The sequence below is a fragment of the Strix uralensis genome, chromosome 18 (genome assembly GCF_047716275.1).
Source record: "Strix uralensis isolate ZFMK-TIS-50842 chromosome 18, bStrUra1, whole genome shotgun sequence".
In the NCBI taxonomy this organism is placed as follows: Eukaryota; Metazoa; Chordata; class Aves; order Strigiformes; family Strigidae; genus Strix; species Strix uralensis.
The window spans coordinates 1,965,061-1,987,633 of NC_133989.1; the positions used below are offsets into that span (position 1 = coordinate 1,965,061).

The 22,573-nt window shown below is 56.2% G+C and overlaps 1 protein-coding gene across 5 annotated transcripts in view; it reads right to left on the reverse strand.

The window, feature by feature from the left end:
- ZNF512B (zinc finger protein 512B) overlaps positions 1–22,573 on the reverse strand; it is a 35,861-nt gene that overhangs the window by 7,825 nt on the left and 5,463 nt on the right. For 3 of the 5 annotated variants that reach the window (XR_012631469.1, XM_074888646.1, XM_074888645.1), the window contains 13 exons: positions 19,975–20,054; positions 19,099–19,227; positions 18,586–18,758; positions 18,165–18,418; positions 17,273–17,344; positions 15,175–15,309; positions 13,690–13,814; positions 11,115–11,207; positions 10,169–10,267; positions 8,656–8,943; positions 7,781–7,972; positions 1,191–1,292; positions 125–187 (listed from right to left, as the gene is read on the reverse strand). Coding sequence is in view for 4 of the 5 variants with exons in the window: in XM_074888646.1 (XP_074744747.1) it covers positions 125–187; positions 1,191–1,292; positions 7,781–7,972; positions 8,656–8,943; positions 10,169–10,267; positions 11,115–11,207; positions 13,690–13,814; positions 15,175–15,309; positions 17,273–17,344; positions 18,165–18,418; positions 18,586–18,758; positions 19,099–19,227; positions 19,975–20,054 (1,805 nt within the window). In the remaining variant the exon portion in view is untranslated. The remainder of the gene's footprint in view (positions 1–124; positions 188–1,190; positions 1,293–7,780; positions 7,973–8,655; positions 8,944–10,168; positions 10,268–11,114; positions 11,208–13,689; positions 13,815–15,174; positions 15,310–17,272; positions 17,345–18,164; positions 18,419–18,585; positions 18,759–19,098; positions 19,228–19,974; positions 20,055–22,573) is intronic. The other 2 variants (XM_074888648.1, XM_074888647.1) reach the window with 2 other exon arrangements.

The following is a 22,573-nucleotide window of genomic DNA, read 5'->3' on the forward strand; positions in this document are numbered from 1 at the left end:
GCCACGATCTGTTAACTTGTGCTGTTGTCCCTTGGCCTGTTGCTTCCAAACGAGCCAGGGAGTGGAGAGAAAACCAAACCCCAAACCCCAACTCTGAGCCGAGGCTGTAAAAGGAGGGACTTACCTTGTTGCAGTTGGCCAGGTGAGCTTTCAGCCCCGAGACACTGGAGTAAATGGCTTCACAGCACTGTGGGAAGAAACAAAGCAGGGTTTGTCACCATCCCCCCTCATCTCTGTGCCTTTGCCAGGGCCAGGAGGCCACTGAGCCAGCAAGGCCACCAGCCCAGGCTAAGCAGCATGAGGTTAACGCTCTGCGAGACACAGAGGGCTCTGGTCACACGTTTCCTATTAGTGCTAATGGGAGTCATGTGGCCACATCCCTCTGCAACGGGCTGAAAAATGTCTCCCCTCAATGTCTCCGTGGAAAACGTACATTTGTGAGCAAGCGGGAGGTCCCGCTGGGCTACAGGAGTTCTTGGAGCCACAGCAGACGCTTAACGGAGAAGAGAAATCACCCGGGCAGCAGCATGACCAGTTTCTGAGCAACGTCTTTTCAAAGCGCCTGTGTATGACATTAATTAGCCAGCGCATCTCCCCCGGCCTTGCGGTAACAGCCTCGTTCAAAACTCCCATTAGCAAGGCTTTGTTTCAGATGATAAATCAACGGCCCAGCACGAGGGTGGAGTTCACCTCCACGCCAGCTCAGGCCAAGGCTGCATTTTCCTGCAAGACGAAGCCCACGCACCACATCCCCGAGGTCTTTGCCTGTCACAGGACTTTAGAAGAATGGCTTAAAACCAGCCCCGGCTTTACTTGGGGAAAAGCAGGTTCTCTGCATAAAAAGGCTCTCGAGCACAGAGAGCGTAGCCCTCACCCCGTCCAGATCTTGGGAGCTTCCCAAAGGCAGCTCCAGAGCGGAATCGGGCAGCGCTGAACCGTCAGCTCCAGGGCACCCGGGCAGGCGGTGACCCTGTCCCCAAAGCCTGGTGGCTCAAGCGCACCAGGAGGGTCCCAAAGGTGGGACACGCTTCCACCAGGCACGGCAGCAAACGAGGGTCTGAGCATCGCTGCCAGCTTCATCTGGGGCCCACCAAGAATCTGGCTTTTGTGGGTTTCTGCCCCAAAACCTCCCCCCTTCCTCTGGCAGACCAAGACCAGCCGGCTCGGAGGAGAACAGACCCAATCCTTACGTTGTTGGGACAGTTGATGCGGCCCTTCTCCTTCACTTCGTTCTTCCAGTTTTCCAACAGCCTCGGATTGAGCTTTGGAAGCCCCGGCCGGGTGTAATTGAGCTGCAAACAATAGAAGACGATTAGCAGAGCGGCACACACCAGTCCGGTCCTTGGTGGAGTCCTCGCTCTTCACATGGGTCTTGTTCCCTCCCAGGAGAAGTGAATCGGGGCTGAAAACTAGTTGGGAGGCTTCCCCCAGAGATGTCACCTCCCCGGGGGTGGCTCTGCCTGCTGCCGTGCCGCCGGCGAGGCGGCAACCGGGCTGGGGCGAGGATGAGGAGCAGGGCAGGACCCCCGGGAAACAGGAGAGGGGAGGCTCCTGCTCCCGGGTCCGTGTCCCGTGGCGGGGCCAGGCCTGGAGCCGGCGTTTGTGGGGCATCGTGTCAGCGCGGCCCTGCTGCCGCGTTTCATAACCGGGAGGATAAACAACCCCGCACGCTGGGCAGAGGGGACGGATGCCAAGAGCCTCTGTGGCTGCCTTCCACCAACGAATGGGCACAACCCGTTAAACAATGAAAGGCTCTTGTGTCTCTGCCTCTCCTTCTGGCAGGGCTGCTCTTTCCAAGTGCTTTTAATTACCGTTTTATTAGCGACTTTGAGGTTTAGCATAGCGGACCGGCCTTCCCAACTCCGTTTCTGCATGTTCAGCACAAGCATCTCCAGGCCTGCCGACGGCTGCGCTTCGCCCTACCTACGGGGTTGGTCTCTGTCCGTCACCGTGCCACCGTGGCAAGGGGACACGGGGGCTGCTCTGCCTGCAATCTGAGCTGCCTGCCTGCCTCCCTGCCTGCTGCACGACCACATCAGCCCAACTCCCAGCCCAACCGAGTGAGCTCTGCTAGGACTGCTCTGCTAGGACCGATGGGTCTTGCTTGGGTCCCGAGCCCCACACTTGCCCCGAGTGGGAGCAGGGCTGGGTGAGCTCACCCAAGCACGTGCTGCTCTCCCTGAGCACCTCCGAGCGTGGGGCAAGGCTGCCTCAACACACCCGCGCTGGCCGGGGAGGATGAACAGACAAAACCGGGTGCAAACCCAGGCTCTGAGTTTGAAACGTGCCCCACGAGGACCTGGAGCTCGCGGTTCCGAGGCGACTGGCTGATAAAACTGCGAATCTGCCCTCGTGCAGCTCCCCCCAACAAGCTGCTCCCCAACCTCTCTGCAGAAGGGGAGCTCCCACCGAGGGCTCAGACACCAACTGCTTGTTTCCACTCAAATTTAAGCCCCCGCAGCCCCCACCTCAGCACGTGGAGGGGCAGAGCCGGAGGAGAAGGGAGCCCAGGGAGAGACGGGCTCTGCGTGAAGGGCAGGGGCAAAGGGCCTCGTAAAACGGCGCTGCGAAGGCTGGTAAGGACGGATGTGGAAAAATCCCCCGAGCCCCAGCGTGCTGCTATTCTGTCGTGCTTCGTGGCTGGGGGAGATGCCAGCAGAGCTCTTTGAAGCTCTGGGATGGTGCATCTACCAACCGCTTGGTCCCCTGCCCGGGGAAGGCAATGCCACCTCCGGGGGAGAACACAGGAGTCCCTTTTTGTCATTGATACTGAGAGCCAGGATGCCAAACGGCCTCCTTAATTAAAAACCAATCAATCCCATGAACAAGCAAACATTAACGGTAACCGCACACAGCCCCAGCAACAACCTCTCCCTCCACACGTCTCCGGGGAGGAGACGAGGGGGGATGTTCAGAGATGGGGACTCTGCTGCTCCGGCTTCCCACTCCAGAGAAAAATCCCTCCCTGCTCTCCTCCAACAGCCCTGCACAATAACATGCAAATCCCAAGTCTTCCTGGGGCGCTGCGGTTCTGGGAATGTCAAAATCATCTTTATGTCTCTATTAAGAGGGAGCCCCAGGCATGGAACTTTTTTTTTTTTTTTTTTCCATTTATTTTCCTCAAACAGCCTATAAGTGAAAATCTTCATGGCCAAATCATTAAACGACTACAACTGGTTTTGGCCGCAGCCCATCTCCTCTGAACAGTCGAAGGATGCTGGGGTGGGAAGGCTTTTCTTTGACTGACGGTTTTATTTAATTAACTTTCATATTTCAATCCTCTCCGCTCCCCAGACAGCTCTCCCCTTCCCCAAAATATATCGCAGTAAATGAGAACCATGCAGGCTGCCTCAGCCCCGGCCAACAAACTCCCCTGGAAGCTTTACCAAGGTCCCCAGCGCGCGGCCCAGCTCTCCCCTCGCCCCGTGGAAACCGTGGCCGATGCCGTCCGTAGGCGAAGCCAAAACACCCCCAGGGGCACTGGCTGGCAGCCGGGTCCTGTACGCGGCTCCGAGCGGCTGGGTCACACCACGCCGGGGGGAGGAAGGACGGACTCGGCCCCGCCGAGCTCCGGGTCCAGGGCTGGGATCCGGTTTGGCCCACCAGTGACATGAGTCCGCAGGGCTCAGCCTGGCTCCCGCCCAGCTTGCAGAGCCATTGTTTTAGGGGACAAACCCAAGCCAGGCTCTTCTGCTCTGGAATTTATCCTGGTTCCAGGATGGAGTTTTCTTAAAAACTCAAGCCTGGGAATGACTTTTCCCCTCTAGCTTTTCACTCTGGACCCCTGTCACCCCACCACCCAGGCTCCACGGGGATGTCTAACCTCGACGGCTACAGAGCAACACTCAGACCCCAAGCCGTGGGGAGGCAAATGGGGTGCCCTTGCACCCCTCCGAGGAGCTCTGCATCCCTCCCCGTGCACCACGGCAGCTGCCCAGGCTGCAGGAGCCCACCACCACCTCTGGCACAAAGCTCGTGGCACCTTAAAACAAGCAACCCCACCTCGAGCTCTACAGGGAAAACATCACACCAGGGAACTGTGGCATTTCCAGGGTGTTTTCTCCCCTCTCAGACACCTCTTCTCTCTGCTTGAGGAGGCTGTTTCTCTCAGCCCAGCCTCCAAAACGGGTAAGGGCATCATCCCCCACCAGATCCCAGAGCCCACCACCGCCTGCCTGCACCACCGAGCTGGGAACCTGCCGGCCTCTCGCTCCTTCCCCGGCAGCCCCGAGGCTGCTCCCAGGCAGGCGATGGCCCCAGGGAAGGCCAGAGGAGGGTCGGAGGATCGGCGGATCGGCATCATCTTCACAGAGCTTCTGGAAAGGGGATTTTTCCCAGAAAAGCAGCAGGGGTGTGCCCTTCCCCATCTGACATCCCCAGCAAGCGGCTGTTGTGAAACACCCCATCTGTTTCAGCTTATCCAGAGGCAAATAAAGATCGGAGTGAGAAAATAAGACTCCAGTGTATATTTAGAAATGCTGGATTTGGTTAGCGCAGAATGAAGGCAGCGCAGGGCCTGGGATCGAGCAGCAATCGTTTATTCTAATGCCATTGCTTTGGTGCGAAGGAATCCATCCTCCTGGGGAAAGGCGAATGCATCCCACCACGGGCCACCAACGGGATCCAAACCCAGTGTCCCTCTCCCTGGCTGGGACCAGTTGCCATGTGGCCACGAGGCCAGGCCACAGGGCAGGGGCTGCAGTGGGGCCGTGCCTGCCGGGAGGCCGCGAGCCCCTGTAGCCCATCGGCTTCCTGAGGAGCTGCTTGCCTTCCCCTGGGGAAAAGCTTTGCTGCCTGGAAAAGGGATGAAGAGAAGGGGTGGCTTTCTTCATCAGCTCCCCTGAAATCCACCTTGATTGCGGGGACCGGGTCCTGTGCTGCAGCCAGTCCGGGTGCATCCAGCATCACTGGTTACAGACTGGAGCAGGGAAGCGTCTGTTCCTCCAGGACCCTGGAAATCCCCAAGTCTTGCTGAGATGGTGCAGGAGCAGTTGAAATCTGCCGCTGATCCCTGACAACCTGCCTCTCCCCAGGTCCAAGCCAGCGAGGCGGGGAGGGGGCGGTCTGCAGCTCGGTTGCGTACTCCTAACAGCTGGATGCGGCCCGTGGGATGAAGCGGTGGTGTAGTGGCATTTCTGGGAACCATCGGTCCTACCGCCCCGGTCACGGTTAACTGGAGTTTGTCTTTCTGCCACGCCGATGGCTCTGGGTTGTCAACTCCCTCGGAGGAATGGCCACCACACACGCTCGGCGGGGCGGCGGCACCGCTGCCCGCTCCTCCGGGCCTCCCGCCGCTGCCTGGGGCTGGACCCGCCACAGAGCCGTCCTGCCAGCACGGCTGAAGCCAGTTCTGAGGGAAAGGCTATTTTTGGGGCTGTAACAGGGTTAAACTGGGCGCTTGCTGGCGTGTTTTGAGCCACGCTCGCAGTTGGGAGGTTTTGGTTTGTTTTTTTTTTTTTTCCACACCCTGAACTGAGGCAACTTGTAAACGCAGAGCAGTCCTGAGCGAGGCAAGATGCCGCTCAGCGGAGTGGCACAAAGCGTGCTGAAGTCAGCAAGCTCCCACCAGCCTCCCACCTCCTTCCAGCACCGCTCGTCAAGAAAAAATGTCATAGACTGAACACATCATATTTTAGAGTGTTGTCAAGGGAACGTGACAGTCACTGCAAGACGTACCTGCAGGCACAGCCGCAGCTACATCCGTACTCGCCCACTGCCCTGCCCTCCTCCGAGATCTGTCCGTGCCACACGCAGCCAGCACAGCGGGGGAGAGCAGCCCGTGCAGGGCCCCGAGGTCCCGATTCTCCAGCCCAAGGACCTTGTTTTGTCAGCCGGGAGCTGGTCCAGCTCCCCCCTCGCTCATCTTCAACGCAAACCTGCTTCCGCCAACTTCACAGCAATTCTCTTTGCTTTTTAGCACTGAGATGGGGCTCAATTAAACTTCCACAATTAAGACTCTCAGCACAAGAAATGTCTCATAAAAAGACACACCACCACAAACAGAATTTCACAGAGCAATTACGCCAGCGGCTGAGACCTTTACGATGCCTTTGTATGGCAGCTTGCACATGGGCCCCTTGTCCAGGCCTGGGACTCTTGGCTGCTCCCTCAATTCAAACAAAAAATACCCCAAGTCAAGAGTGAGGGGAGCAACTGAAGGAGGAAAGAGAGGAATGCAAGCGCTGAGGCTGGAGGGGGGAGAAGAGAGCACCACACCTCTCCTCCCACAGTATTTTAAATGAAACAGCTACTTTGGGCTTGATTTTTTTACGTTATAAATGCATCGCAGCTGAAGTCATCTGGAAACCAACAACGACAACACGGAAGCGTTGGGGAAATAAAAAGTTTGTGACCAGTTCTACAACCCCCAGCTCTGCTCCAAGGTGATGGCAGCAGCGTGACCGGGTCCCTTCTGTGTCAGCTCCCTCCCCAGGATGCCAAGGCGGGTAAAGAAGATGCTGGTTTGTTTGTGTGCTGGTCTTTCACCTGCCCACCGCGTGCAGGCCAGGGGCTGGGTCAGGCCGAGCTCCTCCAGGTCTCTGCAGGACAATGTCCTTCTGCCGAGGACACGCACGTGCCGGGACAGCGTGGGACAGGCTGCAGAGGCAGGAAGGAGTTTTGGCTGAGGCTCTTCTGTTGTGCCACCTGTTTTCCTGGGGCGAGCTGTATCGCTTCTCCAGGCTGGCTCGGGGACTTGAGCTGTTTTCCTGGCTTGAGGAAGATCCTCTGGGCTTTAACCTGCTGCCCTCCGCTCCTCACTTGCATCTCTGCGACATGCCCAATATCCTGCCCAGGGTGAATTTTGGAGGACTGGACAGGAGATGCAAAACTTCACAGCAAGGAGACCTGGCACCTAACTGCAGAGTTCTTGCTCAGGAAACAGGCTGCAGCTTGCGCAGAGACTTGCAGGATGGCTCTGCATTGAGTCCCGGTGCTGACCAAAAAGTATCGACCACAGGATTAAAAAAACTCTGAGTTCCATTCTTTATTCCCTTTTACACTGAAAAGGTTTATGATTTGCTGCTGCTTCATTCCTCTTACGGTTCAGGAGTGTTCCTGGATGGAATTTCAGCTTCGGGGCATTCCCAGGAATCACCTTCTCCCATGGCCAGGAGGGATGTTTGATCGAACACACGACTCCGATGCCTCCACAAAGCTCACGGCTGCCAGGGCACCGCCTTTTGCTGCGCAGATCCCGCAGCACCAGGCCCTGCGTGAATCACTGCTGGAGAACCGCAGGGCTCAGCCCTGCCTCCACGCTCCGGCCTCCTGCTGCAGGCCCTTTACCTCTGGGAAAGCATTTCCCAGAAATTAAGGAAGAGACATGGAAGGGAGGGAAATTCCACCTGGGGCATCTTTGCTCTCTGACAGGGCAAGGGAGCTCGGTTCAGATCCCACCTCTGCTCTCTTCCCGTGCTCCTCGTGGCTGCCAGCCCCTGCTTCACTCAGCATGGACCAGGACTGACCTCCCTCCACACCATCCTCTGGGCTGGACTCCGATCTCTCCACTGCCCACAAAGCATCACCTTTTGCTCCAATTTGATTTGGGTTCTGGCAGTGGAAAGGGCAAAGCTGCTGGGCTTGTAGGGAGCCTCCAGACCACTGGGGCTCAGCCTGTGCTGGGTGGGCTCTTTAGCAATAAATTTCCCATCGCAGCTAATTGATTTAAGGCGCAGAGAATGAGACACATGAGCCCTCAGCCAGCTGGGGCCAGGCTAGCAGCCCAGGATCTTTGTGTACAGCTAGTGTAAAAAAAATAGAAGAAATAAAGGCTTCTCACCCGCTTCGTTTCAGGCACCAGGTCGTCCTTCATCCTCCGCTTGGTCCAATCCTTGGCGAGCTCATCCTCCGCTATCTCCTGAAGGTGGAAAACGGCTACTTGGGCTGACGTCCGACGGATGCGGCCGCTCGGGGTCCTTTCGAAATCTTCTACAGGGCTGGGCTCCGGCTTCACCTGTGGCTCCTCCGGAGGCTGCAACAGAGACAGAGTCAGGAAGGGTGTGATGTGGGGTGAAGCAGCGAGCCCTCCGGCCCCAGGACGGGGCTGCTGGGGTTTAGGCTGTGCGTTTGCAGCCCTGCTGTTGAGTTAAAGAGTTAGATCCATTCTATAGATTGTGAAGGCTCATGTATGCAGGCGGGGGCTGCAGAGACACCAGTGTGTCTCTGCACCTGAGCACGGAAAGAAGGGGAGCCCCCCCCACCTCCCTCAGCCCAGCAGACAGCCATGCCTTAGACTGACTGTGTCCTTCCACGCTCCCACGTGTATAAACATCTCCGTTTATTAGAGTGAGAGAGTTATTAGCGTCAGATGCACTGTCAGTAGGGATCAACAGAACAGAAAAGGATGGTCCCCAGGGACAGATCCTGCCACCCCAGCGCTGGCAAGCAGCCGGCGCTCGCTTGCTGCCAAGGGAGAGGCCTGAGCTCTGTTTTTTTTTCCTCCCTGCAGAGCACGGATGCAGGGTGGGCTGGAGCACAGCCCCGCGGGCACCAGGGAAGGGGAATACTGCCGACCAATCCGCTCCCCGAAACGCAGCTTTTTCAGAGGTGGGGGGAGGCAGGGGGCTGTAGCCCATTTCCCACCCCGACATCGCATGGTACAACACACGCGCGTGGTGAGGGAGAAAACAACACCGGTCCGATGTCTGCACCTGCCTTGCCCGGCCCGGCCCTGCCCGGCTCTGTCCTGCCCACAGGCTCTGCAGCTCTGCAGTCACCCCCGGGGGGGGATGGCCCCGCTCCTCGGGCTGCGGAGGCGTCCGGGGGGCTCACCGAGGCCACGTGTTCTGACCGCACATGGTAGTCGTGGCCGGCCTTGGATTTATACTTCTTGCCACAGTGTGGACAGCTGAAGACAGGCTTGTCAGCCTCAGCGAGCTGCTTCCCACACCGCTTCTGGTGGTACTGGTAGCCCATCAGGCTGGAGAAGTTGGCCACACAGCCCTATGGGGAGATGGGGAGGAGGGGAGGGTTAAGAAGGGCTGGGACTTCACGTGCCCACATCGAAATGGTCGGGGTGATGTCGCTCCAGGGAGTCCTGAGGGGCCCCCCTCCTCATAGCAGCTCCCCCAACCCGTCCCCTCAGAGCAATGGGGCATCACCAGCCAGCCCGTCGCCCCCCTAGGAGCCACGCACACATGACAGTGTCACAGAATCATCTGGGTTGGAAAAGCCCTTGAAGCTCCTCCAGTCCAACCATGAACCTCACCCTGACCGTTCCCAACTCCACCAGATCCCTCGGCGCTGGGTCAACCCGACTCTTCAACCCCTCCAGGGATGGGGACTCCCCCCCTGCCCTGGGCAGCCCATTCCAACGCCCAACAACCCCTTCTGCAAAGAAATCCTTCCTAAGAGCCAGTCTGACCCTGCCCTGGCTCAGCTTGAGGCCATTCCCTCTTGTCCTGGCGCTGGTTCCTTGGCTCAAGAGACTCATCCCCCCTCTCTGCACCCTCCTTTCAGGGAGTTGCAGAGGGCCATGAGGTCTCCCCTCAGCCTCCTCTTCTCCACACTAAACCCCCCCAGTTCCCTCAGCCGCTCCCCATCAGACCTGTGCTCCAGACCCTGCACCAGCTCCGTTGCCCTTCTCTGGACACGCTCGAGTCATTCAATGGCCTTTTTGGAGTGAGGGGCCCAAAACTGAACCCACTCACCGAGGTATCACAGAGGGATGGGGGGAGCAGCCCCCATCCCTGGTGCTATGGGCCCCGACACAGCGATGGAGCTCCCCAGACAGACAGGCAGCAGGAGGGGAAAGCAGCGGGGAGGCACTGCCTGCGCAGAGAGCAAAGCGTCCGCGGGGACAAACCTCTGCCACACGCCCCCGTTACCTGTTCGTGACTTGTCTGTCACCGGCTCGCGACCGTTTTTCGGTGCAATTTGGTTTAGTTTTACGCTGTGCCCAGGACAGCGCCGGCTGTGCCCCTTCCTGAGCTCAGGAGGCAGAACCTGCCCTTCAGCGCTCCTCAACCTCCCCTACACCCACCCTCCTGCCACCACGGCCCGTGGCTGGGGTGCACAGAGCCAGCGGGACAGGGACCGGGATGGCTGAGCTAAGGCAGCAAAGTCGAGCGCATGCCAAGGGATGCCTGGAGAGCGCACGTCCCCCTCTGCATCAGGTCTCACTCCTTCCACCTTTGCACAGAACGAGAAACAGGAATCGTTCTCGTACCTCATTGGGGCATTTCAGTTTTCCCATCTGCTTTAGCACTTTCCTCAGCCTTTCCCGCTCTTCCTGTTCACCAAGTCCAGCGGTTTCCACAGGAACAGGCTGGAAACAAGGAAGTAACAGAAGCGACAGAGTCAACCATTTACTCATGTCCTCTGTGCCAGGAGTGGGTGGTAAATCTCTGCCCCCCTTGGCCGGGGGGAACCTCTTGTGAGAAGAGCTGCATCTCCCACTGCTTTTACCGCGTGCCAACACCTTCATCGTTAGGTGCCAGATCTGCTCATGCCTTTCCTGTGTTTGTGCCCCAAGGGCCAACTGAGAAACCCAGGAGCAGTTCCTGCACGGAGGATTCACCAGCCAGACTGAAGAGCAGGAGATTAATGCACAGGTAAAAGACAAGTCACAACTGGTAACCACGGGACATGGGGTTATGCCTTGCCCTGGTACCTCGGAGATGTACACGAGCAGATTTTTAAGAACGGCATCTAAATCGGTGCCTGCCAGATTTTATTCACAGTAAATTTTGTGGCTACTTCTCACATGCACAGCAGAGAGCTACGGACTGGATTTTGTGATTCGTGCAAGGCAGAACCCATCAGTCCCGGATTTGCGGGCGCAGTTTTGGAGGCAGAGCTTTGCCACTCAAAATCCGCCTCACCATACTCACTGAATCTTCCCCCTTTCTGGGATCTGAAATCCTGTTTCTTTTTGTCAGCCCTCTGCTCTATTCCTCAGGATCAGCGTGAGCCTAAAACTAGCTGCCTGGGAAGGAATGGATTTGCTCAGCAGGGAAAGGGGGAAGGCCACCGTCTGGAGTGAGCAGTATGTGAAATGCTGCGAAGGCGGCGTTGGGAATCCTTTACAAAGACAAAGGAAAGCGGACGGCCGATGCCTTCGTCTTCTGCATCGAGAAATGAGGCGCGAGACGAGAGCAGCCCAGCTCTCTTACCTTGCTGACGTGTTCAGCCATGGTGTGGTAATTCAGCCCAGCTTTGGACTTGAACTGCTTTTTGCAGTGCTGACACTTCAAGGCATCCTGCAGCTGAAGGAATTAAAGGCAAGTCACCGCGGAGGCCGCAGTCCACCATTTGGTTTTCCCAGGGCTGCTGCTGCTTGTCAGTAAGCCCCATGGGTAGCTGTTGCTGCAGCAGAACCCAGCGGTGGGACCCAGCAGGCCCCGTTCGCCATCCCAACCCCAGCCTGTTGTCCTGGATACTGCTATCAAATACACATGTCCCAATTTTTGGAAAACATTCCATTCTGGATGTAGATTTAAAGCCCCACTGGCTGGAAACATCTGGACCTGGTGTCTTAGTCTTCCTGTTAAAGGGTTAGGAAAGAGAAGACGCTTTGATCTACCAATATGTTAGCGGACTGTGCTCTGCAGCCCTATTAACTACGACAGATGCTGGCGTACAACACGCTTTCTGGGCGCCTGGGCTGTTTGAAATTTAGACGCTGCTGGACACGATCACAGCAGAATACTTCCCGCCTCAAACTGCTCTGCTGTTTGACCCGACTTGGCCTCCTGAGCAACTGGGGAGATGCATTAAATCCACACGCCGACGTACAAGGGGAGCTCGTAAAGTGAAAAAGCAGATCGTGACTTTTGCTGGGGCAGGTACCAGAATTTATTGACGCAGAAGGTGAACGCTCTGGGCACCAAGAGACAGGATGTCTCGACAGGGAGCTGGTGCGTGGACAGCTGTGGCTGTTCCTGCTCCTTCTGCCTGCCTGATGCTCCACCTTCACCACTTCAGTCAAGCCTGGGCTTGAAGCTGGAGAGGGAATGAAGATGGAGCTGCAAACCCCTTCTCATCCTGGAGCTCCGGGGAAGTGAAGAATAAACTCACTGCAGCCAGTTGGGAACAATTCACTTGTACCTGTGCTCCCATCGGTTAATCTTGTTCCAGACCCAAGCGCTTGATCCTAACCAGGTGGATGCTAAAAGCTCCCTGACTCATCAGATGCCAACACCAGCCAATTTGGGGTTTACTCCTCTGGTCAACACTGAAGAATATGCCATGTCCATATTCCAACGAGCCCTCCTACCCGGGACGCCGGGAGGACATACCTGCCCTCATCTCCTTCAGGCCCAAGCGTGTTGCAACCGTCCCCAGCCCGTATTTCCTTTCCAAAATAAAGGAAACGGGGCAGACTGCTTAGTGACAAGGAAGGAACGGAGAAACCGATTTCCGTTGTTTTATAAGAGTTTCGGGAGCCTGCACATCCTTTTCCCATGGTCCAGCTAAGAAATACTTCAGGCATTAAAGCAGAGAGCGAGCTGAGAGGCTGCCTGCACTCCAGGGTCACTTCTGATGTATTCTGATGATACCCTGCGCCTGTAACAGCGGGGCCTCGCTAAGGACGTGCCACAGCTTCACCTCACAGATGAAACGCTGAGAGCTGGACCTGTGGTCACACCCCCCAGAGCTTGGGGACTGTCCCCCCTGGGCCACAAGCTGCTCTGGCAGGGACGCTGCAAAGCACCCCAGCTCCCGCAGCGGCACAGCCAGCCCTGGCAAGGATTGTCCCTCCCAGGGAAGGGTGACAAAACACCCGCTCCTTGGGCTGGAGCCCTGATTCCTCAGCTGAACACCCACTGGCCTATTTATAGCGGGGAAGACACGCCTGAGTGCTCTGGCAGAGTCACGCTCGGCAGGCCGTCCGGCCGTGCAGCCCGCGTGGAGCCTGCCTGGCTCCGGCGATGCTCCAAAGCACGGGAAATCTGAGAGGCGGTGGCCAAGATCCCCACTCCACTGAAGCCAGGAGGATGTCAGGAGGCAGGATTCTGCCCAGCATCGACGTAGTGGGAGGTTTGAAAGGGAGAGTAGCCTCCCACTGCTGTATAAATAGCAAGGCAAAGGCTGAGGAGGCATTTACAGAAAAATGAATGTGGAATCAAAGCCTAGCCACATATTTTCAAAGCGGGAGGCATCGATCCCACGTTGGCTTTCCGTGGTGATGGCTCTGCACCGCGCCAGGTGACGGATGAGGACGTAATCCTGCGCTCTGATGGATGGCGGTGTGCCAGAGAGACAATTCTTCACTGCACCATTACTGAACTCCTGCGTCTTGACAGCCTGCCTGAGCACATCCCAGCTCCGTGTCTCCCCGAGACGTGCTCTCATTCACCCACAATTTATCTGGCCTGATGCAAGGCACGGCACACACTGAGATCCCACAGCCAGGACTCTGGGGGAGGCCAGATTAGAGAAAAGTCCAACAATCTCTCCAGCTTTAAAACTATTCATTTAGCTACTAGAAACACTCGACTCTGCTGGAGACACTGGGGCAAAGGGCCCAGACCACAAAGGGATTCAGAATCGCTGAGAATTATATGTCCAAATCCCTCTGAATCGATGAGAGGCAGCCAGCAATCTGAGGATGACTAGCAAGTGTTCTATCAAACACAGCCCAGAACTGGTTTTAGGAGCACCGATACACATTTCTGAGCAGCACATGTACACATCCATTCCCCTCCAAAAGCCGTATGTGCATGATTGAATAAAGTAACTCCTTACTTTCTGGCAGACGTCCATGTGCTTTTTGAGCCCCACAACAGTTTTTCTGGTTATAACGCTGCAGGTTGGACAGGCAACTTCTCCCTTCTCGCTGATCTCCCGCTGCCACTGGTCCTCGGGGTTTGCTGGTGAGGGAGAGAAGTGTTATACCCAGCCACAGAGACCACAACCTGCCTGGGCTGCTCGGCAGAGGACAGCCCTGTCGTAAACCTTGATTTGCTACTCTGAAAAGTACTGAAGTGGGAAAAATTCCTGATGTTAAAAAAAAAAAAAAAAAAGTGAAATACTCTCCCAGGCATGGGCCAAGCCAAAACTGAACACAAACCATGCAGGAACTTGTAGCTCTGACTGTCCCACGGCTCCTGCCATGAGCAAACTGGGTCACTGGGCCACTTTACACAGAGTTACCTGACCTGTCGGCATTTCATGGGGAAAAAGAGGTTCACCTTTCCAACCCCGCTGGTATCCTGCATGCTGGGAGTTAAAACATGATGATGCCCTCAGCCACTTGATCTTCCCTGCATGGAATAACTCCCCTCTGCAAACAGTTAGCCAGAGTGAAACAAAGGTGAGAGGCTCAGCTCCATCCAGACGTGTGCCTGGAAAGCTTCCCTGGCAATCCTCCTCCCGGCAGACACACAGGCAGCGAGGGGAGTGTGAGCTTCCAGGCATCTGTTTATTTGAATGGCTGTGACCGGCTTAAAAAACACCCGAAATAAGAGATACGTGAGGCCAAAACCTGCTCCCAGGTCCAGAGTTCACGCCGTGTTCTCAGCAGAACAGCGCTGGGCTTCCAGCAAGGGAAGCCTGGGCTGAATAAAATCCACCGAGTCTGTTTATTTGGACGCTTTTGTACGGCTGTGAGATCAGAGAGTCGTTTATTCGAATTTGAAAGCAGTGCAAGGCACTGCAGCTGTGTTTATCTTGCATATCCTGCGTTCCTCCTGCTGTCAGAGCTCCCAGGGAACGTCAGCAACCTGCGCTAGGGTGTAGGCTGCACCTCGGAGCCTTGGGGAAGAGATAACCCTGCCCAGAGCGATGCACTGGTGTCCTTCAGGGAGATAATGTTAGGAAAGTGCCATCATCCCAGAGGCTGACCCAAACTGTGGTCACAGTGAAGCCAGGTGGAACCAGGACTTGGCTATCAACTCCCAAGACTTGCAGCAGTCTGTCCTGGCAGTGAAGGTAAGGTAAGGTACCCCTCTAGGGATGTCAACTGGGGCTGCACCAATATTTTACAAGCAGCGGCTGCTCCCTGTGTTACACCTCAAAAAGGCGGGAGCTGCGTGCTCCTACTTCTGATTTTGTGCCCCTTTTGCTCGCAAACCTGCTAGAAAACTCCCCAGCAAACAGCCCACTGGGCCAGGAGGTGTGCAGGGAGCACTAGCTGCAGGTGAAGGGGGGACTGTGCAGGCTTGGAGCAGAGCAGAGGATAAGCCAAGCTGCACACAGCTGCTGCCCGCGCTTTGCCTCCACCAGCCTCACCTGCTGGCAGATGCACAGCCGTCTCCTTCTTCACACCAGCTCCTGGAGGTTTCTTTTTCAGCTCCTCCGTGTTGGTGTTCCCCTCCAACTTTTTTGCTCGATGGGCTTTCGCCTTGTCCTCTGCTTTGACAAGACCTGGAGAGAAAGAGGATTTTTATTCAGCGCTCACTTTAACATCCTCAGACCAACTCGCATTTAGCAGGTTAAATCTCTACCTCTAACCCAGGGACGCTGAGCTGGCTGCAGATCTGCCAAACCTGTGTGTGTGGGATCAGGTCCATAATTAGGACAAGTAATATCATAACAGCTTAACTTTTACAAGCAGAACCATTTCCCCCAACCCAGACAGTTTATGAACTATGAAAACACCACGGCAAAGTGGGGTTGGATGCTTCTAGCAAGGCAGACTGTGGGGAAGACAGGCTGGGGAGGAGGCAAAAGGGCATTTTGCAGGAAAGTGAAAGGGGGAATTGGAACAGCAAATTCAGGAAATAAAAGTGATGTTCTTGCTGATGCTCCTGCACTGGAAAGGCTGTCTAACCGCTTGTGCCAAGGAACTGGGGTCCCTCTTAGAAAACTGGGCAAACTTTGGGATCCCACAGGACCTTTCGTCCCTGCATCTGTACACAATTGTCACGACGAACACAGGTCTCTCCCAGTCTCGCTGGGTGCTGGGAAGGGTGAGGAAGGAACAGGAGAGGAGGGTGACCAGGCGACAGGCACATGGGGAAGAAGAAACCTGGCGCAGCTCCCCTGGGCTGCTGGCAACTGTCACCAAGCCTGCCTGCAAAGTGGAGAGGAGCTTGAAGGCAGGGCTCTGCGTGCAGGCAGCGCGCCAGGCTCTCAGCCAGCTTCTCCCCAACGCATCCACCCTCCCACCTTGTCTGCGCCTCGTCCCTGCATGGCTGCAGACCCATGGAACCTGCTAAGGGCATCACTGCCGACCGCCGAGGCAAGTAGGGCTGAGCGAGCAGGAGGAGGCTCATCCTGTCACCAAGTGGGGCCGAGAGAGCAGGAGGCGGCTCATCCCGTCACCGAGCAGGGCCGAGTGAGCAGGAACGGAGACAGCACCCCACGAGGGGCTGGTGGCACCCTTGTCTTTGGGGAGCGAACTGCCACGCTGAACCTGGGGGATGTAGGCAAACGCCTGCCCCGTCTTCACTCCGTTTGAGGCAGCAGGTCAGCGGGTGGACCAGCTTATTCTTGAGGAACCCACAGCAGACATTTCAGTCTATGGCAGTGCCTCTGTGGGGAAGTTAAGGGAAACAACCCCTGACTTTCCAGGAGCCAGGAAAGCACAAAGACCACACCCAGCCTGCTCTTCAGTGTTTAATTCCTTCGAAGCCATTAGTGCCTCTCCCCCGAGGATCTCCTGTACTGGAAGGTGCTGCCTCCTGCAGTGCCTGGAAATCTGCTTTTTATTTCCCCGGTTGAATGAATTCCAGAGCCAGCTGCTCTTGTGCCAGGGATGCTCCAGGTTTCCTCCCTCCTTTCCAGCTCAGCCAGGTGTATTTATGGAGCATGACCACAGTTCCACTCGTTTGTGCTTTGTCAGGCTGAAGTGGCCAACTTCAGAGCCTCCTCTCAGAAAACATCCCAGTAACACATCTCTTTTCCCTTGAATTCATTTTCTTGAATGTGGGCGACCAACATTGGAGACAATGTCTGAGGGACAGATGCGTCACCCAGCCCTTCCACGCAGCAGCATTCCTTCTCGACGCCTTTGGAAACACTGCGACATCCCAGGACGGTGGGATGATGAGGAGATGAGGTTTCTCACATCTCGCTGGTGTCAGCAGCTCGTTACTCTCGTGTTACAGCTGGACATACCCAGATGCTTTCCTCTCTTCCCTCATTTCCCAGCCACAGGCTCCCGAGCAGAGCAGGCAGGGTTGTTATCAGTGCCAGCTCTGCCTTCCATTCCCCTTACGACACTCTTAAGGTAAAAGGCACCAGCTCCTCCAGTGTGATATCCCCAGGCTCCGGGCGGCTGTCATGTATCCCCAGCATGGGGAGGGTTCTTGGGGAAGGGGTTTCCCTGAAACACCCCATGGAGAAGCTACAACCCTACAGCTGACCAGAGTCATCCCTGTATTACCTTTCAGTCCAAACGTCCCCGAGATGGACGGCTGCTCCCCCGTAAATTTCTTAGGAGTTTTCTGTTTCCTTCCTGACTCAAAAGAGAGAAACAGAGAGATTTGGTCAAATAACTGTACTGCCAGGAGGGCTTCAGCAGTCCCAGGGCACCGGGTGGGTGCACACTCCATGTCAGGAGCGGATCACCTTGAGGAGGCCTTTACCACCACAAAGTACAGAGGCTGTTGAATGAGGCACCCACCCACCGAACAGCAACAGGATGCTGCTTCCCACCCCACAAAACCAGGAGCAATAATGGCACCCAGGGCTAATTCAATGAGAGGAAGTGGTGGCTCTGCCTTGTGCCACAAGCCGTGTGGTTTCCAGAGCCTCAGCAGCTCAGGTGGGTGGGGGGTGGCTCACGTGGGCGCTGCAAGCAGCGTAAATCCACGCCACGATGGGGACAACCAGGGCCCTGCCTGCCAGCCTCACAGTGGCAAGGGACAGAGTGAGCCTCCTCACCCTGCCCCAACACCTCAGGACGATGGGTTTGCCACAACCACCCTGGTTTAAACTGCCACACTCAGTGAGGACAGACAGGCTGACACAGCAGCTTGCTATGCTGCAGGGAATTCAATCCACTTCCAATCCTATTCCTACAGAATCCCATTTCCAATCCATTTCCAATCCTATTTCCAATCCATTTTCTACAAAAATACCTCTCCCACAGCAGTAACCCATTTTTAACTCCCAGTGGAGCTGCAAGAAACTGGGGGAGCAAATTATTAGGATGCTGGAAGAAGGCCTGGATACAGACGGACACTCGCAGCAGCCTTGGCTGGAGCAGAGCCCCTTCCCACAGCACCCCCCTCTCTGAGCTCCTGAACCAGCGTAGCCCCGGGCTCTAATCTTACTGTGCTTCATCCTCTCCGGGTCTTCCTCCTGCAGCGAGGCCTGGCTGCCCCCCTGCTGCACGGCATCCTTGCCACTCGAGGACTTCGCCGTGGGGGTGGCGGCTGCCATGGCCTCAGCTGCCGCGATCTGAAACTCCTTGCTCTCCCGGCTCTCCGCCAGGCACTCGCCATTCTCGGCGTGGTCCTGGGCCACGGCTTTTTCCGTCTTTGCCTGTTTGGGATGGATGGTGGGGCAAGCTGAACTCTCAGCAGCTCTAGGGCAAAGCACAGAGGGCTTGTTTAAAGAGGGGTTGTTAGATAAATGTCCTGACACTTCTCCCCCCTCGCCAGCCCAGATCACGGGAATGGAGGGGGACACATTCCCCTTCTCCCAACCGCCCCTATGCCACCACCACCACACAGCCCAGCCACAGCCTGGTACCTTTTCTTGCCACTGCTCTTCCCAATGGCCTTCGGCACTTTGTTTTCTGCTTTGCTGGTTGGCACTGGCCGGTCCAAGTGATTCCAGAGCCGGTGTTTTTCTAGCTGGGTTTTGGAGGTGAAGGCAGCTTCACAGTAGGAGCACGAATACGTCAGCTTCTCTGAGATCGCACCCTGTGTGGAGCAGGGAGGGACAGGTGAGCACAGACGTTAGACCATAAAGAGGACAGGCTTTTTCTGCCACAGGCACAAACACAAATGGTGTGTAATACCCTTCTGCCCCTCCAAACAGTTACCAGTGGTCCATGATCCCCACCATGAGACCTCACATTCAGCTGGAAGGGCCCCAGTCCCTCTCATAGACACCTCACAAACTGCCCTGGCCCATCTGTGCCCTCCCCATTTTAATCTCACGTTTCTCCTGGGGTTTAAGGCCTCAGAGGGCCCTTACTCTGTAGATGGTACTGTAAGAGCTGGCCACTGGAAAGGCCAGACAGCCCTCCGGTCTCCTTACCCCTTGGCAGCGCTGATAGTGGTACTTCAAGCCATAAATACTGGGGAACTCCAGCCAGCAGCCTGAATTGGGACATTTCACCCTGGAGTGGGCTTTGAATTCATCCTTCCATTGGTTCATCAGGGGGAGCTGGGAACAGGAGAGATAAGAGACACAGCTGAGCGAAGAGCATCGCATGCCTGGGTTCATCCTGAGGGGGCTGGGGGGGGCACACGGGACCTCTGATCATTCCTGTTCCCCTCTTCCCACCGCGCAGCCGCAGAGCAGACCCCAGGGCTGTGTTTCAGTGCAGCGGCAAGAGGTGCTGGGATGGATGCTGCAGGCTCTACAGGCTCATGATTCCCCTTGAGAATTTAGCTCGCTGTGCCTCCCAGAGCACACACATGCTCCTGGCCAGGCTGGGGAATAAATCAGGCCAGAAGTCACCCGGGTGATTTAAACACCCCACATTTCATCCAGTCAGTAAATCACCCCATGCCCATGCTCTCATGACAAACTGCTTTGTGTGTTGTCCATGCTACTGTGCAGGAATTAAACTGCACAACTCTGTGGGGAATAAATCAGCCCTTTGCCGGTGCTGCTGGATCATTAGCCAAACCTGAGGTGGGTGCAAAAAGAATCAACTCATCCGGGAAGGGGAGGCTGGAGGGGGGTACTGTTCCCTAACTAGGGTTTTGGAGGATGCTGGATGCTGTGTGGAGGGGATAAGATCTTGCTGAGCCCAAGACAAGGCTGCTCTGAAGATTAAACCACCAGGAAGGCAGGCTTAACCCCGGAGTGGGCTGGCTGGGGCGCACGGTGCAGCCAGACGCGGCGGGCGAGTCAGAGGGAGCGAGGCAGGGAGGGCACTGGGGATCGGAGCGCGTGGGGTCTTACGGGGATGTCTTTCAGCGCCTGGTTCTCGGCCTTGGGTCGTCCTTTCTTCCTGCCTTCAGTTTTGTCACTGGTTGCATTTCCTGCAAACAGACACAGCACATGTCACCCACCGTCCAGCCAGCGGTGCCGCAGGAGTCCTGCCCTCACTTCGCACGGGGTCTGCCTTGTCCCTGCCCCGGCAAAGACGGAGGTTCCCCTTTGGAAGGCAGCTCCCCTGCAATTCAGCACACAGCCCCTACACCTGCAGGTACCTGCAGGGCAGATGGCTGCTCCTCCTGGGGTTTCTGACCCCTCTCCTTTCATTTACACAGAAATCCCCTGTCCCCTCTGCACCGCCAGTGTGGCTCAGCAGCCCCGGGGCTGCAGGAGGACGCTGGATGCAACGAGCACGTGGGGAGCAGCAGGGATGGGGATGGTGTGGGAGTGAGGACAGGGCAAGGCAAGAGCTTGGGGGACTCGGGTGGGGAGGAGAAGCCGTGGGGACGCTTTCGCGAGGGGTCGTGGCTCTGCGTGTGCTCAGAGCAGACTCTTGCGGCATCCTGAGCACGAGCTGAATGCCAACGGGGCAGAAACGGGCCCAGTTCAACCAGACACTGTAACCAGGGGAGACGACGAAGTCTCTGATGTCGCGTGATGGGGCACGCCAAGTACAAACAGGTTAAACTGCCAAGCCCCAGACCAGACACTTGGGCTCACAACAGCAGCAAACTCCCCGATTTCACCTACTTCACACCCAGAATGGGTTGAGCAAAGTGGTACAAACACCACAACAACTTTTATCGGGGTCTGTACACAGGGGCTGAGGGCAGTTCACCAAATCAATCCACTTCTACATCGAGCCTCCTGTCTTTCCAAGAAGGAACAGAGCACCCTAGTCATGCCGTGGGTCTGGGGAGCCTCAGCAAGACCCCGCTCCCTTCACCCAGCGGCGTCCCCCCACGGCTCTGTGCTCCTGGCAGCCTTTTGAAGGCTAATCTGTAATTTTAAGCGATGCTGGGAGTCAGCGTTAACCCAAAGACGAACTGGACAGATGTGAGCAGCCAATAGGAAATGCTGTGTACAGAAAACTGAGACTGAGATCTGGGAGGGCTTAGTGAACAGGGCTGGGAATAAAAGCCGTTGGCTACGAGAACAGGAACAAGCCAAAAAGCATCCCTGAGAAGGAAACCCCCGAACAGCTGGGAGAGCATAACTGAGACTAAAATAACTAAACTCAACCTGTAAAACACCCTTCTCTGGTGAAAATCAGGTAAGAAGAGGCTGGAAGCCGAGCTGGCAATCCCTTGGAGGATCCCTGGCACTTGCTGTACTCAGAAGTCAATCCAGGATTTTTTTTGGAACAAGGGAAAGAGATCAAACAGAAAGCCAACTAGTTACCTACAAAGGCCCTGCCAAAACCACACACACTCTCCCTTTCCATGCCTTCTGCCCCAGCAGCCAGGGGAAAATAGCAGACAAGACAGTTGGCTCATTTATTTCTAGTCCCCTGAAGTCACGCCAGCTGGTTTGCTCCACTTTGATACCCGTAAAAGCTTCCCTTGGTGACGCAGCATCCTTTGGGAATCCCTCTAGCCCAGGCAGCCTCGTCTGCAGGAGGTGGTAACCTTTATGGACTAGGGGGAGTTTGCAAGCTTGGCCCCAAACTGTGCTAGTTCTGGAGCAACAGTGCAGGTCTCACTCCAAAACTCTCGGTGAGTGTTCAAGAAGGATGTCTGCACATCGCAGCCGCCCTCTGCATTTTGTATTTTCTCCAGCGCTCCTAAGTGCACACTTAGGCCAGGCTTTTCCTCCACACTCGTGTAAGCGAGGGTCTCACCCTACACATAAAAGCGAGCTACAGTTCTTGCACATCAAGGGATAGAATAAGCTGGGAGTTTATGAAAAACCACCAAATTATACTGGATTTGCAGCAAAAGCTCACAACACTGCAGTTACCTGCTTATTGCTTTGTCTCCTAAATGCTTGAAAATATTCCAAATTCGAAACATCCCACAGCAGCACGTCCCTGCCCCTCCAGGCAGCTCTCCCTGGGAGCCCAGCATGCCCAGGGTCACGGCTCGCACAGAAGCTCGGGTGAAAGCTCTCCTCTCCTTTTCACAACTCGCACACATATCAAAACTTTTGGGGACATTTCACGCCAAATGCAAGAGCTCCCGGTCTAACTGCCCCTCATTGCCCTCGTGGATCAGCTGCTGGCTGGGGACAGCGAGGACAGGGACAGGAGGAGCAGAAAACACGTCTCCTCTCCTCACATCCCACTCCTGGGTACCAACCAGCAGCGCTCACAGGAGACACGAGCCTGTCAGTGCTCAGCGTTACGGCCAGCACTGTGGCTGTGCGCCCCTGCAGCAGGTTACTGCAGTTTTGGGCTGTCAGCTGGGTGGAAACGTCGTGTTCTTTAGACACGGGGACCGGGGGTGGCCTGACAATGGACTTGAGGCTTCTCTGGAGCAAGACCTGGCTCGGAAAAGAGGCAGGATGCTCCCTGTGCCAACCAGGCTGCTGCAGCTGAGGGGGGAGAGGGCCCTGTCTCCTCAGTCCGCATCAAACCAAATTCACCCCGATGAGGTGAACCCTGGCAGACATTTCCACCTCCAGC